The sequence below is a fragment of the Salarias fasciatus genome, chromosome 11, assembly GCF_902148845.1.
Source record: "Salarias fasciatus chromosome 11, fSalaFa1.1, whole genome shotgun sequence".
NCBI classification, from domain to species: Eukaryota; Metazoa; Chordata; class Actinopteri; order Blenniiformes; family Blenniidae; genus Salarias; species Salarias fasciatus.
Window position 1 is genome coordinate 14,657,032 of NC_043755.1, and position 13,506 is coordinate 14,670,537.

General features: G+C 43.1%; 1 protein-coding gene across 2 annotated transcripts; it reads right to left on the reverse strand.

The window, feature by feature from the left end:
- Positions 1-952: 952 nt before the first annotated feature.
- Positions 953-9,149, reverse strand: LOC115397220 (zinc finger protein 865). Of its 2 annotated transcripts, XM_030103437.1 has the most exons (3): positions 8,949-9,149; positions 7,896-7,976; positions 953-4,280 (listed from the first exon to the last, which is right to left on the reverse strand). In XM_030103437.1, exon 3 carries the CDS (start codon positions 4,236-4,238, stop codon positions 1,269-1,271), a length of 2,970 nt encoding a protein of 989 aa, XP_029959297.1. In that variant the 5' UTR covers positions 4,239-4,280; positions 7,896-7,976; positions 8,949-9,149; the 3' UTR covers positions 953-1,268. The 2 variants fall into 2 exon arrangements, with proteins under 2 accessions (XP_029959297.1, XP_029959298.1); XM_030103438.1 differs by lacking the exon at positions 8,949-9,149 and having other exon boundaries at positions 7,896-8,563.
- Positions 9,150-13,506: the final 4,357 nt, after the last annotated feature.

Genomic DNA, 13,506 nt, shown 5'->3' on the forward strand with positions numbered 1-13,506 from the left:
GTAGTGCTCCAGGAGACTGAACATCCCACAACCTTTGGTACTTCTTAACCTTTCTTTCTGATGTTGCCGTAAGCTGGGACTGTCCCGTCTATCACTGTGGTCCTCTTCGGTTCTTCACCCACCACCAAGGTCCGGCTGGTTAGTCAGCAGCTGTTTGTCAGTCTGGAAGCTGAAATCCCTCAGGATGCTGAGCTGCTTCAAGCCTATCAGCCTATACTGGACACAAATGTTTCTGCAAATCACCCCAGCTACTGGGCTGTGTCTCACTGTTTGCAGGAGTCTGTATTGAATTGTACATTTCATATTTTTGTTGATAAACTGAGATATTTAGATACTTATTTTGATTCTCTCATTGTACACAAATGGCTATACACTACAGCTGCAATTGACAAGAAATTGCAACTTACATGTTCTTTTATCCTCATCTTTTAAAGAGGCAGTGAACAAAAACCTCTGCCATCCTTGAGCAAAAGTAAACTGCGTGAAGGCAGATTTAATGAAACCCGTGATGCTGGTTGACATGACTCTAAAAACAGCTGATTTTTGTTTTGCATAAGTCCTCTAAAGCCATAACAATTCTTTGATGGATTGGTTTGGATTTCTGTCATTAATTTTTGCTTATTTTTTTTTCTCACTTGCATGAACTGAATCCTGCCATAACACATTCAAAATCAAAATTCAGTGTGTTCACACACCAAAACACACAGTTATTGAAGGTAAAATGATTATCTCTACATTACAATCAATTATCTTCTTAACATTGATGTTTAACTCATTCTGAACAACACCCAAATTCACCTTAATTTGAAATATGTTAGGCTTCAAGAAAATATTTGTTTTCATGTTGCATTAATTCTGTTCACAATTGATATTTTATGTTAATCCAGCTTCCAGGCAGTGAGAAGTAAATAAAGATGAGTCCCACGCTACATTAAATGATAGAGCGCACATGATGTTCCACATACTGTTTATTTCCACCCACAACACAAACAAGTTACAGCAACAACTCTAAGGTAGTGTGGTTAAAAACTGTTCAAACTATTTGCAGGCTAATGAAGCTACGCTGTATAAGACAAGTTGGAAAAACTAAAGTATGCAAGTATATCAAACTTTTTCTTATTACAACTGCAAACAACTAATATTTACAAGTTACTTCAAACAGTTTGCACCAAACTGAATAAATCCTGAAAGGTAATAAAAAGCAAAACTGGCAAATTGGAACAGAGTACTTTTACGCTGGACATTTACCAGCGACGAAATAAGCGCCATTAGGATGCCTGCTGTTCTTGTGTGTTTGGTTTAGTATTTCCAATCAGGATGCGATGGATCCTTCGACGGTGGTTTTTGAGTGATTTCAGGTTTGGGTAAGTCCCATTGCAGACGTCACAGCGATAAGCATCTGATTGTTTGTGAGTCAGCAAGTGTTTCTGAAGACTGTCCACAGCACCAAACCAGCGAAGACAAACGGGGCAGCGGACAGGCTTGATGGTGGGCTTGCAGGCTCCGCTCCTTTGGTGAAACATCAGGCTGACGGCGTTTGGAAAGTCAGAGTTGCAGTTGGAGCAGTGATAGGCTTTCGGTGGATTTGCAAACTGATTTGTAATTCGTACTCCTTTGCATCTATTCCAAGATAAGTGCCTCCGAAGGGAGCAGCGAGTTGCGAAAGTGTTGTTGCATCGGGAGCACACAATCCGCTGTTGCTTCTTGGCTGGATTCAGCAGCTGTGCGGGGCGGTGCTTCTGAGGCTGTGGATGTGCTGACTGAGGAGGTCGTGGCGACTGATGCTGCTGCTGCTGTTGCTGCAGCGGCTGAGGTTGTTGCTGCAGCGGCTGAGGTTGTTGCTGTTGCTGAAATCGAAGCAACAGAGGTTGAGATCGCTGCGGCTGCAATCCCGTCAGCAACTGGTTATGAGAATGCATGTGGATTTGCAGGTGCACTTCATAGTCTGCCCACGACTTGACAGTCTCTCCACACGTGGGGCATGTGTAGGATTCTTGCGCATGCTTCTGTAAGTGCTCAAGGAGGAGTCTGGGAGACGTAAATCCGACCCCACACTCACACGTCACTCTCCTTGGAAGAACAGATGGAAGTGACATGATGCCCCAGTTACCACCGTCATCCTCCTGGGCTGGACTGTCTGTCGTGTTGGAGGGAACACTCTGCCGCACTGGCCCCACTTCAACATTTGCCACTGTTCTCTGCAACTGACATCTCCTTCTATGAACCATCATGTTATCTTTGCGATTGAAGGTCTTCCCACACACAAAGCACGCAAACATTGGCTTCGCAAGGCCGGCATTTAGTGTTATGGCTCCCTGGCCTCCACTCTGTGACCCAGCCCCAAACCCTCGCGGCTTAAACCCACACAGTCGCAGATGGCGCCTCAGAGTCGATGCCCGACTGTAGGTTTTCTGACACCTGCTGCAGGGGTAACGTCTGACGCCGTCTTTGACAAAATAACGGAGCCCATGACCTGTCATCTCCGTGTGCTGAACCACCATCGGTCGCTCAGCTTTGCTATTCTCTCCAGCTTTCCCTGCAGAACTTAACATTTCCATTTCTTCATCCAAGGGCATTAACCACTGGCCCTGACTGCCCTTCACTTCCTGCGAATCCCAGTTATTCTCTCCTTGCTGAGGTGAAATCCCAGGCAGTGAGGAGTCCACGTGCGGCTCAGCGATGGAAGATTTGGCGGAGAATGGGGAAAATTGCTTTGCTGGGTGTGTCCAGGCCACATGAGAGACCAGAAGCTGCTCTGGCGAGGTCGACTCAAGTTTAACAGCAGCCGGTTCAGTGCCCACACCAACAGTCTTAATTTTCATGAATTCAGATTGAACCTTGTCAGAGTTGTGCATGTTTGGATTTTTTAGAGACAGCATATTGTGAACTGAGAAACGAGACTGAACTAAGGAAGACTGCGGACCCTGACATTTATGCGTTTTCAGGTTCCACCGCCGTGCGTAGCTGTGCTTGCACAACGGACAAAAGAAAACTTTCTTTGTACTGCTGAGACCATGGAACGGCACTATTTTTTGAGGAAATGGGAGTTTTACTTTTAAAGACCCTGATGATTGTTTGCTCCTGTTTGCAAACTGAGGGCACACGTGATTATCAGGTAAAGGCATCCGTCCAATGATGAGCTGCTTGCAACGCCGACAGCATTTAATTCTCTCTTTTTTATGTAAGAAATGATGCTCAGTCAGTCTGTTGAGGTTCTGAAAGACCCTACGACAACGGCCACACTGGTATCTCCCATACGTCTTATGATTACTTGGATCCATAAGCGTGTTGCGAGTCTCGAGAAGAACAACAGGAGAGAAAGTCTTCGTTAGAGACACAACCTTCTTCCTACTGGAATCTAGAATTTTACTGATTGATGGAGATTTTGTTTTTATACCAGGTTTTGCAAGAAGTCGCCTCAGCTGTGCAACAGAAAGATCGTGAATAGGCGCCTGTGCGGTTTTTGGCACTGGTGTTATGTCGACAGGTAGAACTTCGTGCTTTGGGATCACCAAGTCTTCATTCTGATTCGGAGACTGACACGGTGAGTACGTCGATACCAGGATGTCCATGAGGGCGTCGTTTCTGGGCGTGCACTCTGTCATTTCAGCACCGTCCACTGAATTTGTATTGACCTGAAAGTGCATGTCCTCATCAATCTCTGGCATTTTCTCCACGGTTGCCGACATGTCCTCAAAGCCTTCCTCCTCTTGAAAGAGTGCACACTGGCCTTGAGGAGAGGTTACTATGGCAATCCCATCTGTCTGGCTCACATCTGCTTTGAGGGCTGGTAATATGGGCAGTTCAGCAGCTGGGGACATGGAGGTAGATGGGCAACTGAGGACCACATCTGACTGGCTGGCAGGAGAAAATGATAGCTGTGGAGTGGTGTTATTATGAAGGGGCTGCTGCAGCTGAGGGGCGTGCGAACGTTTATGCTCCAGCATGAGAGGGAAGTCTTGAAATTCCTCTCCACAATCACAGATGTAGAATGAAGACGGGCTATCGGGCGAGGCTTTCTCCGAACCGGGGTGCTCACTGGACGAGCCCGTGCTCTCGGACGGCGCATTATACAGGCTGTGGTTGACCTCTGTTGACGGAAGGTCAGGGTCCTTGGAGGCTACGTTTGCATGGGTTGCTTGATGTACAAGCAAGGAGGCCAGTCCGTTGAAGGTGGCGGAACAGGCCACGCAGCGGTACACTTTGGGGGATGAAGCATTTCCTTGTAAGCCAAGCATCGCGACAGGAGAACAGGCGAACTGGTCCAACTGAAGAGTCTCCTGTAACATAACAAACATTACATTTTGTCACAATCTTTGTCTTTCTTTGCGCAATGATTTAGAAAATACAAAAAGCAGTAAAATTTATAATCTAAACAGTTTTTTACAGCAAATTTCCAATTTAATGTGTTTTTAAAAGACAAAGAGCCTAAAACCTCCTGAGTCAAAGCTCCCACTGCCTGGGGATTCTGGGAAGCTCTGAACAGGAATTGGACACCTGAGGCACATCCTGGGCTGCAGCGCTGAAAACGTGGCCCGTATTGTTTCAGCTCAGCCAATCGGCTTCACGAGTGTTGTCATGCAGAAAACTAGCATCTGATGTCTTGTAGCTCTAGATCAGTGTGCCTGGGTGTCAGTAAATATATACATATTGCTGAAAATGTTCTTAGTTTTACCAAAAATTGAGCTACAAAAACACTGGGATTTCATGTTGGGTTTTTTTTCATTGTTATTTGAACATAACTTCATGTAATACAAGTGTAATAGAAAAACAAACACATGGTGAAATCCCCAGAAGTCATTATGACTTTGCAGACACATCATTTAAACATGATCCATAGAGGACAACAATAACTAATAGCAGGCATTATTAGATAAATTTTAAACATTTTATGCCCAACGGTGGCAACTAAAACCGCATGGGCAAAATTTTCTTAAAAAAAAAAATGTTTAAAGGGAAAAGTATGGCTAACAAAGGATTTTTAAAATAAAGTAAATTAAAGAGACCTAATAGGACATTTTTACACTTTAAATAAAAGGGGAATAAGCACTAACAAAATGAAATCACCTTGTTATAAATTTTAAGAGTGCAACAAAACAGATTCCTCAAATTATTTGAATACCAACCCTCCCTGTGCTTAGGCGCCTTGTTTATTTTACCTTTTAATAGTTTTACAAGGTAAAGCTTCACTGTTCAGCACAGTGTGTTCTTTCCAGTTATTATATGTGTGACACACTCGTCTGACTCCATTGTTGACAGCCTGATTCAGCTACACAAACCCTAAAAACAGAAACTGTGGCGGGAGACTGAAACTCATTTTCCTCCAAACTGGTTCCAGTGCTAGTTCAGAGCTAGAGTCTGATTTGGCAGCAGGTCTTTGTGTTTCCACCACCGAAGCCCTGGCTCCAGGCCTTCAAAACAGGTGTACAGCATGCACCAACGCTTCGCTGGGCAGGACTGAACCACCAATACGCCATGGGCTGGGGACGAAGCTATCGTGAAACCCAGAACTGCCATCTTGAAAACTGCAGCGGAGCATTTTCATTTACTTTTTCTGTTTTTTATTTAAATTTACACTGAATGTAGAATTAGGTCAGTCCTCTGTCTTACTGCTGCTGGACTTGTCTGCTGCCTTTGACACCGTGAACCATCAACCTCAGATCAGCGTCCAACTTCACTCTCGAGCCTACTTGTGCCCACAAACTCAGCCAGAAACCTGGGTGTCATGATTGATGACCGGCTGACCTTTAAGGTTCACGTGGCCTCAGTTTCTCGATCTTGTCGTTATGTCCTCTACAACATCAGGAAGATCAGACCCTTCCTGACCCAACAGGCCACACAACTTCTGGTTCAGGCTCTCGTGATGTCTCACATTGACTACTTCGACTCTCTTCTGGCGGGTCTCCCTGCACGTACACTCAAACCTCGACAGATGATCCAGAATGCAGCAGCACGTCTGGTCTTCAACCAGCCCAAAAGAGCTCAGAATTACATATTCTATTCGCAACATATTCTGTTTGGACAGTCACAGTGAAAAGCAGTGAATTTGATAGCAGAAGCTCTGAGCAAAACTCCTCCGGCTCGGGAGACCAAAGCAGTGGATGCGGCTAGATTCATGTCAGGTCCGGGGAGTTTGACAGACAAAATAAATTCATAAAGTGCTGCAACACTGGACCAAGAAATAATTAAGTAGTGAAATATTTAATATGTTTGGGTTTTTTTTTTTGTTTGACAAGAAATGATTTAGTATTTTAAAGAGTTAATGACAGTTTAGTAATAAATTCCAATTGTCATTATGGTAATTAATGACACATTTCAGTAATTATTTAATAGAGCATTTATTGTTGCACTTCAGTCCTCCATAAAAGTTGTTATAGGAGGGTATTTTGATACTAGTACAAGGGTTTTATGTGATATAGACTAATAATAATGCAGTACATTCATGACATCTGATGTAGTGTTTTGTTTTGTAAGATGAGAGTTTTTGATCCTGTTCTGGTGTGATGATGTCAAGTCAGCCAAGAAGGGTCACACTTTAGACGTTTTGATATCAGAACATTTTCTTTTTCATGTTACGTTACTGCAATTCGAGCGATTAAACAAATGCTGATTTTGTTTGTAATTACCTGATATACATCAGTTATGTGTTATTCCGTCTTATGGTTTGATGTTAATGTATTTTCATAGTAAAATTCATGGTTGGTTATATTTTTTGGGAAGAGTCAAATTTATTATTCTTTCTATAAACAATTTAAGGTGGTAAACACTGTTGAAAATATAATTCATTGGTATTGACAGTGGTTTTCTATCTGTAAAAGATGACTGGGCCGACGCGAGAGCGGAGAGCGGAGCACCGTGGGTGAGAGCTGCTGGACCGTCACGGATGCTGCCTGCTGGAGGTCAGTCTGTGGTCTGCAGGAGGGTCAGAGTCCGGCTGCCTGCTGCTGCTGCTGCTCTGCCACGGAGGGAGGCCAGCCTGCTGACAGGGAGTCTACATGTGCGCTAGGAGGTGCTACACCTTTGCAGTGTGGAGAACGCCATCTTGTAATTCATGAGGTCCAACGAACAGTATTCTTCTAAAGCATAGCCTGGTAGCCTCAAATTTGATATTTTATTTAATCAGTGAAATTCATATGTAACCCTAGACTGTTATTTCACATTGAAATGTCTCTCTCACCATTGATTTTGTTAACTTAAAAGAGGGGTCATTTTATCAATTTCATTCTAAAGTGTTGTTTATTACGAGCCTGTGGTGAGAGGGTTACATGTTTATTAAAGGTAATTCATTGCTTTTGTCTTTCAGATGTTTTCATTCAGAAAATACACTGCAGTACTAAAGAGAAATTACAGAACAGGTATATTTTAAAATCTAATTACCTTAAAAAAACTTTCCCAACACATTTTCTCAAGAACGACTACCAAATTACTGACAATATAGAATAAACTGTTCATGACATGAACAATTCTTGTATTAATATTGGTCCGTGTGCAAAGGAAATTAAACCTCATACAGAAGACGACAGTAATTTCAATGTTACATCTGAAAACAAGTCAGCGTTCCTCAGTGCAGTTTGTGAGAGTTGAGAATTGATAAAATTTAAAATGGCATTGTTGTTACCATCATGCTGTTGACAGAGCAACACACACTCGCAATCACACCTATGTGCAATTTAGGGCAACCAGTTAACCTCACAAATGTTTTTGAACTGTAGGACTAAGGATAGGAACACATGGGGAGAACATGCAAACGTCACACAGACAGGCCTGGCCAGTATTTCTACCTTCTCACTGTGAGGCAACAGCACTAACCGCCGCCCCACTGTGCAGTTTGAAAAAAGACTTGAAAATTCAGTCATAAACAGACCTGGAAAATTTAATTTAAAAACATGACTTACTGGGTGATCATCAATACGGGTTCATGGAGAAACGATCAACATCTTCGGCATCAACGGATCGTGCAGAAAATGTATCAGCAGCTGTAGGAAAGACACAATACAGGTGTTTTAAATGATTCATGTAAAATATCTGACATAACTAATCATTCTTCACCAACACACAAAGTGGAACATTAGGACATAAGAAGTGCTTTTTAACACTGAGATGGCACAACAAGAATAATCATTTCCACTATGTTGTAATAACACTGAATTACACTGTAGATAAATGACTGGTGTTCCACAAGATTTGGTTTAGGGACTTAAGTTATTTATACTTAATTTAAATTACACTGTTATAGTAGATATTGAGTTAAAATGTGTCATATTTGTGGCTCACACTGAAAAGATTAAAATGTATTACTGTTCTAGTTTAAAAAAAACAAACTAGGAAGGTATTTAGAAAAAGCTTGCATGTTGTTAATTTTTTCAAATGCGATACATGTCTAATATTTTGCATATTTTATATTTATATGATATGCATATTTCTATATGACTGTGTTGACATTTTGGGAAATGCACAGTTGCATCTCATTAAATAAGAACATGATTTATATGCTGATTTATTCCAGAGAATCAAATCAAAACATTCATTCCACACAGGATGGCGTTGATCGCCTTGACTCTTGACCTACCTTCATGCAATAACAACCACAAACAATCACATTAGCTCGCTCATGCAGTCATCAAAGGCATCGCTCATCTTCGGCGTGTGCTTAAAGTTTGGGTTTTATGCAGCCGGTGTCATTTAAAGTAGCTCCACTCCGAGGCTCGAACAACGAGCACGCAGGGTTAGCTGTGCGCTAGCTGGGATCTGACCACCATGCACCAACTGCCCGAGTCCCGACCGGCCATCTGAGAAGACTGGCTGCGAGAGAAAGCTACCACGAGGAGGAGACAGTTCAGGAGGAAGGCCGATTTTAAAAAAAAATAAAAAGGAATATCCAACGTTTTAGAGGTAGCGACGGTGACCCATGAAGCAGCGAGCAGCAGCTTCGGTCCTGACACACTCACCGTGCACAGCAGCGCAGGCTTCTTCCTTCGCGGAGGACGCACAAAGAGAGGCAGCAGCTCGGCTCTCCAGGGAACCGGAGCTCTGCTCGGCCGTGGACAACTGTGATGCTGTGCCAGGAGGGAGACCACCGAGCAGACTGTTGAGGGGCTGCAGCAGCAGCAGCAGGCGCGGAGAGCGGTCCATGCGGCGCATGCGCACAACCGTCGGCAGGGAAAGGAAAAGGGAAAGATCTTCAGCGCCTTTTTTTCTTCTTCGTCGTCGTCTTCTTCTTCTTCTTCTTCTTTTGTGTGTGAAGCAGCAGCGTGTGCGCGCGGAGCAGTACCGACACCTACTCTACTGGAGGGCGTGGTGGGGTTGTCATGACACTGACGAACAAAACAGTGCGCGACACACACACACACACACACACACACACACACACACACACACACACACACACACACACACACACACACACACACACACACACACAAGATGTGGTGGCAGGGTCCAACCATGAAGCAGTTCCTGCAGCGGTAAAAAACTAGAAGAAGAAGTAGTATCTGTTCTCCAGGGAGGAAGAAGGGTGGGGAGTGCACTAGTTGTTTAGTTTTAGTTATTTTCTGCTCTGTTTGTTTACTTGTTGGTTGCTTCTTTGGGATGTGGTGATTTGGGTTTATGGGGATGTGATTGGCTGGAAAAAAATACAGGAAGTAAACTGATGAACTGGAGGACTTAATGTTTTACTTCTTCCTACACCTTTGTGAGCATGTTAAGTTTTCATTTTCGTTTCATTCATTGTTTTGCTTGTATTGATAATGTCCATAATGTTTGATATAAAAAGCAAATCAAAACGCTCTGTGTCACACACTTTTGAATTAATTTTACCACTACAGTAACAATGGTTTCAGAGTGCATGTGCAGAACATGCACACACAAAGATCACAGACATGTTTAAAAAGCATGGTGTGTGCTGCTGTAGGTAATGGAGGTGTATGTGCTCCCAGGTCAATACTAAACCTTATTGATATACTCAGTGATAGATTAGTAGCAAGAAGTAATTCTTCAAGTAATTCTTGCAGCGATCCAGTCACTGGAATAAACAATGTAGAAAGCACGACAGTTTAGAATCATGATATTGTTTTGTTTTATTGTTTTCATCACTTTTTCTGTACAAGCTGGTGAAGTATTTCTGTTAAAAGATGATTTGATTTTTGCATTGTGATTTTGACACATTACAGAAAACTAGACCGTTGTTGACCTCTATTGGTAGCTCTGGTAAACAGTGTAAAGGCTAGGGCTGAGCTTCTGGAGGATATGATTCTACCTGAACAGCTTGATGCACACCAATAACTCTGACCCAGTTTCTGCAGAAGAGCCAATAGGAGATAGGGCAGCTAAGCTTGCAGTAAAATAATAACTTTAGTCTCTTCAGCCTAAAGCCAAACCTGTGAAGAACCCCACTTCCATTCATCCGACGAATGTCCGCTCCCTGGAGAATAAACTAGACTACCAACAACTGGATTTTGCAATAAAATGAGAGGTGAAAAACTGCTGTGCTTCAATTCTGATGGAGATTTGGCTAAACTCGTCCATTCCCGATGCTACATTTACCCTGGAGTGGCTATCAAGATTCCGCCTGAACAGGATATGTGAACTGGCAAATCCTGGGGTGGAGGTTTGTGTACGTATCTCCCTAAACACCAACTGGACTAACAGTGACACCATCGTCCACAGTCATTGCTCTCCTCCTGACATCAAGTTTCTGACAGTGCAGATCATTCAACTTGCCTCAGTATTTTACCATAGTTAACCTCGTTTTCATCAGTGTCAGCAACATCACTACCGGGGCCAACAACAAACTCTGTATGACTGGAGAAAGTACACTCTATGCTGAAAGCACAAACACGATATTTAGATTTGGTGATGCAGAGGATCGAAGATCAACAAGAGTTAATACTCGGGGTGTCCTCAGATAGTCGACGTTTCGACGATTCGTTCGAAGGGGCCTGATTCGACTGCCAATCACGCAGTCGAAGCATCGAAAAAATGTGGTTATTAAACGAGGACCATTCCATTACAGCTGTATGGGGGTGCTGAATGACTGATTTTACATAGAATTGCTTGGTTTTTTTCCCCAAATAAACATGATATAAAGCCTATTTGATATACATGTTAGCCTATCAAATATACTGTGGAAAAATTTACTTAACTTGTAGTTTTATTCAATATTCTATCTATTTAGTGTCTGTGAATCAACCACCATGGTGAGTGGCACAATCCCATTTTGCGCAGAGCTCCTTCACAGAGCAGCATCTCGGTGGTGATTTGGCTTAACTTTAAAAGTCTTACAATGTCGGAAAAAACAGAACTTCAGACCAAGTCAAAGATGATCCAAAAAAAGTCAAATGCAAATTGTGTCCTTTCATATTACTTCACAACAACATGGCTTTCCACATTAAACGGGTAAGTAGCCAGATAATTGGGCTATTAAAAGACGGTTCTGTTACTCAATTCTCATTTTTAATGCGGACTTTTATTTCGTTTAATTGTAATATTTTAGGTTATTATTATATTATTATTTTTATTTATCTAAAAGGCTAATTCTATTTAATTTAGTGTTTGTTTTTGCATGGATGTTGCGCTGCGAAACGGACCAACACAGTGCAATTAAGCCTTTCATTTAATTTGAGCAGATAATGTGAGAAACTGTTTAGCCAAAAAATGTGAGCTTATCTGCAGAGATTATAGATCCAAATAAATAACATGCTTTAGCCCGTTTGTTAGAAGTGGGTTTGGTCATTTGAACTATACTTCATTTGTTTGATGTTTAGAGTTACCGACACTTTGTTCCAGTCTGTGTTTCAGTGTGTAGGAAAAAAATAAGTGTTGTTTTACCTGCCTGCGCTGTTTTGTTTTGTTTTTTTTTTTAATTATATGTATTTTTTATTATTATTAGTGCAATCAGGGCCGGCTGTGGGTATAGGCGCCCCGACTCCGTGTGCTGTGTGAGCACCGCTCTGCATTGTGCTGCGCTGCTCTGACTCCCAGTGTAGGCACGCTCTGCAGCACCCCCCCACCCCGCCCTCCGCCAAACAAGATGATAGATTCGACTATCAGTCGACAATTGGCAGAATCGGACGAATCAGATTCGACTATGGAAATTCTTAGTCGGGGACACCTCTAGTTAATGCATAAGGAAAGTAAAGCATGAACACAGACTCAAAATCCAGGAGTTACTGCATGACCCAAACAACACCAGGGATACGTGGCATGGCATACAACAACAAAGGAACCTAAGTTTCCTGCAAAAGGATGACAATGGTATCTTTAATGACCTCAGCAATTTTTGGGGGGAGGTTTGTAGCGCTGAACACCACCCCAGCAAGGAAAACAGCACCACAGTGAGACGAGCAGGTGCTGCAGCTTGAAAGAGCTCATGTCCACATGACCTTGCAAAAGCAAAAAAAATCAGCAAGACAGGAGGACCAGATAATATTCCTGGGAAAATACTCAAGCAGTTTGAAGACCAGCTGATCCCAGTTCTAACTGACATTTATAACTTCTCCCTGAACCAGGCAAATGGACCATCATGTTTGAAGCAGGCCACAAACATGTCAGTGTCAAAAAGGTCCTCCATAACCAGCTTAAGAGAATTTCCTCCCAAAGCAATGACAACTAAGAAATGCTTCAAGAGGCGGATAAAACAGCACACAACCTTACACTTCCCCTCCACATTCAACCAGCTCCGGTTTGCTTGCCAGCCCAACTGCTCCACAGAGGATGCAATTTCATCTGCAGTCCACCTGAGCCTTAACCAGGAGGGGAACAACACTCAGGCGCCATAGAGAGAACACTGACCAACAGCATCTCTCTCTGGTGCAGCAGCTGTTCAGCTGCAGACTGGGGGGGCCTCCAGGGAGTAGTGAGGCTGGCAGAGAGCATTAGCAGGACTTCTCTTCCTTCCATCAAGGACGTGGATACCAAACGCTGCGTATCATGAGCTAAAAACATCGGAGACTGCACACATCTGAATCACGGATAGTGCACTCTAGACCACTGGCAGGAGGTACTGCAGCCTCAGGTGTAGAGCAGCCAGGCTGCCGACGCCGTCGCCATCATTAAGGTGAAAACAGAGACCCAGGAGGATCGTCTTCTCTCAAGCTCCTGGGACTGTGAACTCTGACCTCCAATCAGCACCTCACAAACACAATAGTCACATGACTGTGGGTACTGCAGCATTGCACATGCATATCATATTAACAGCATAGTCAATGTAGATCATCATACCTGCTGCATTCTGCACTGTCTGCACTCTATGGGCATGCCATTTTTTTGCCTCTTTGTGCTTCTGGCAAATTATAGTTTTTGTGAGTTTTTCTTTTGTATTTTTCCCCAGGGTCTACATATTTTTATGGGTGCTGTGGCTCGGCGGGAAGAGGGGGTTGTCTCTCAATCGGAAGATCACAGGTTTCAATTCCCTGTCTGTCCACACATTGAAAGGATGGACTGAGTGCTTTTCATGGCAGCCGTCTCTGTTGATGTTTGAATGGGTGAATGTCAATAATAAAGAATTTT

Bases quoted from the DNA above. Each gene is read 5' to 3' on its own strand.
- LOC115397220 (XM_030103437.1), bottom strand. From the start codon at position 4,238: ATGCTTGGCTTACAAGGAAATGCTTCATCCCCCAAAGTGTACCGCTGC.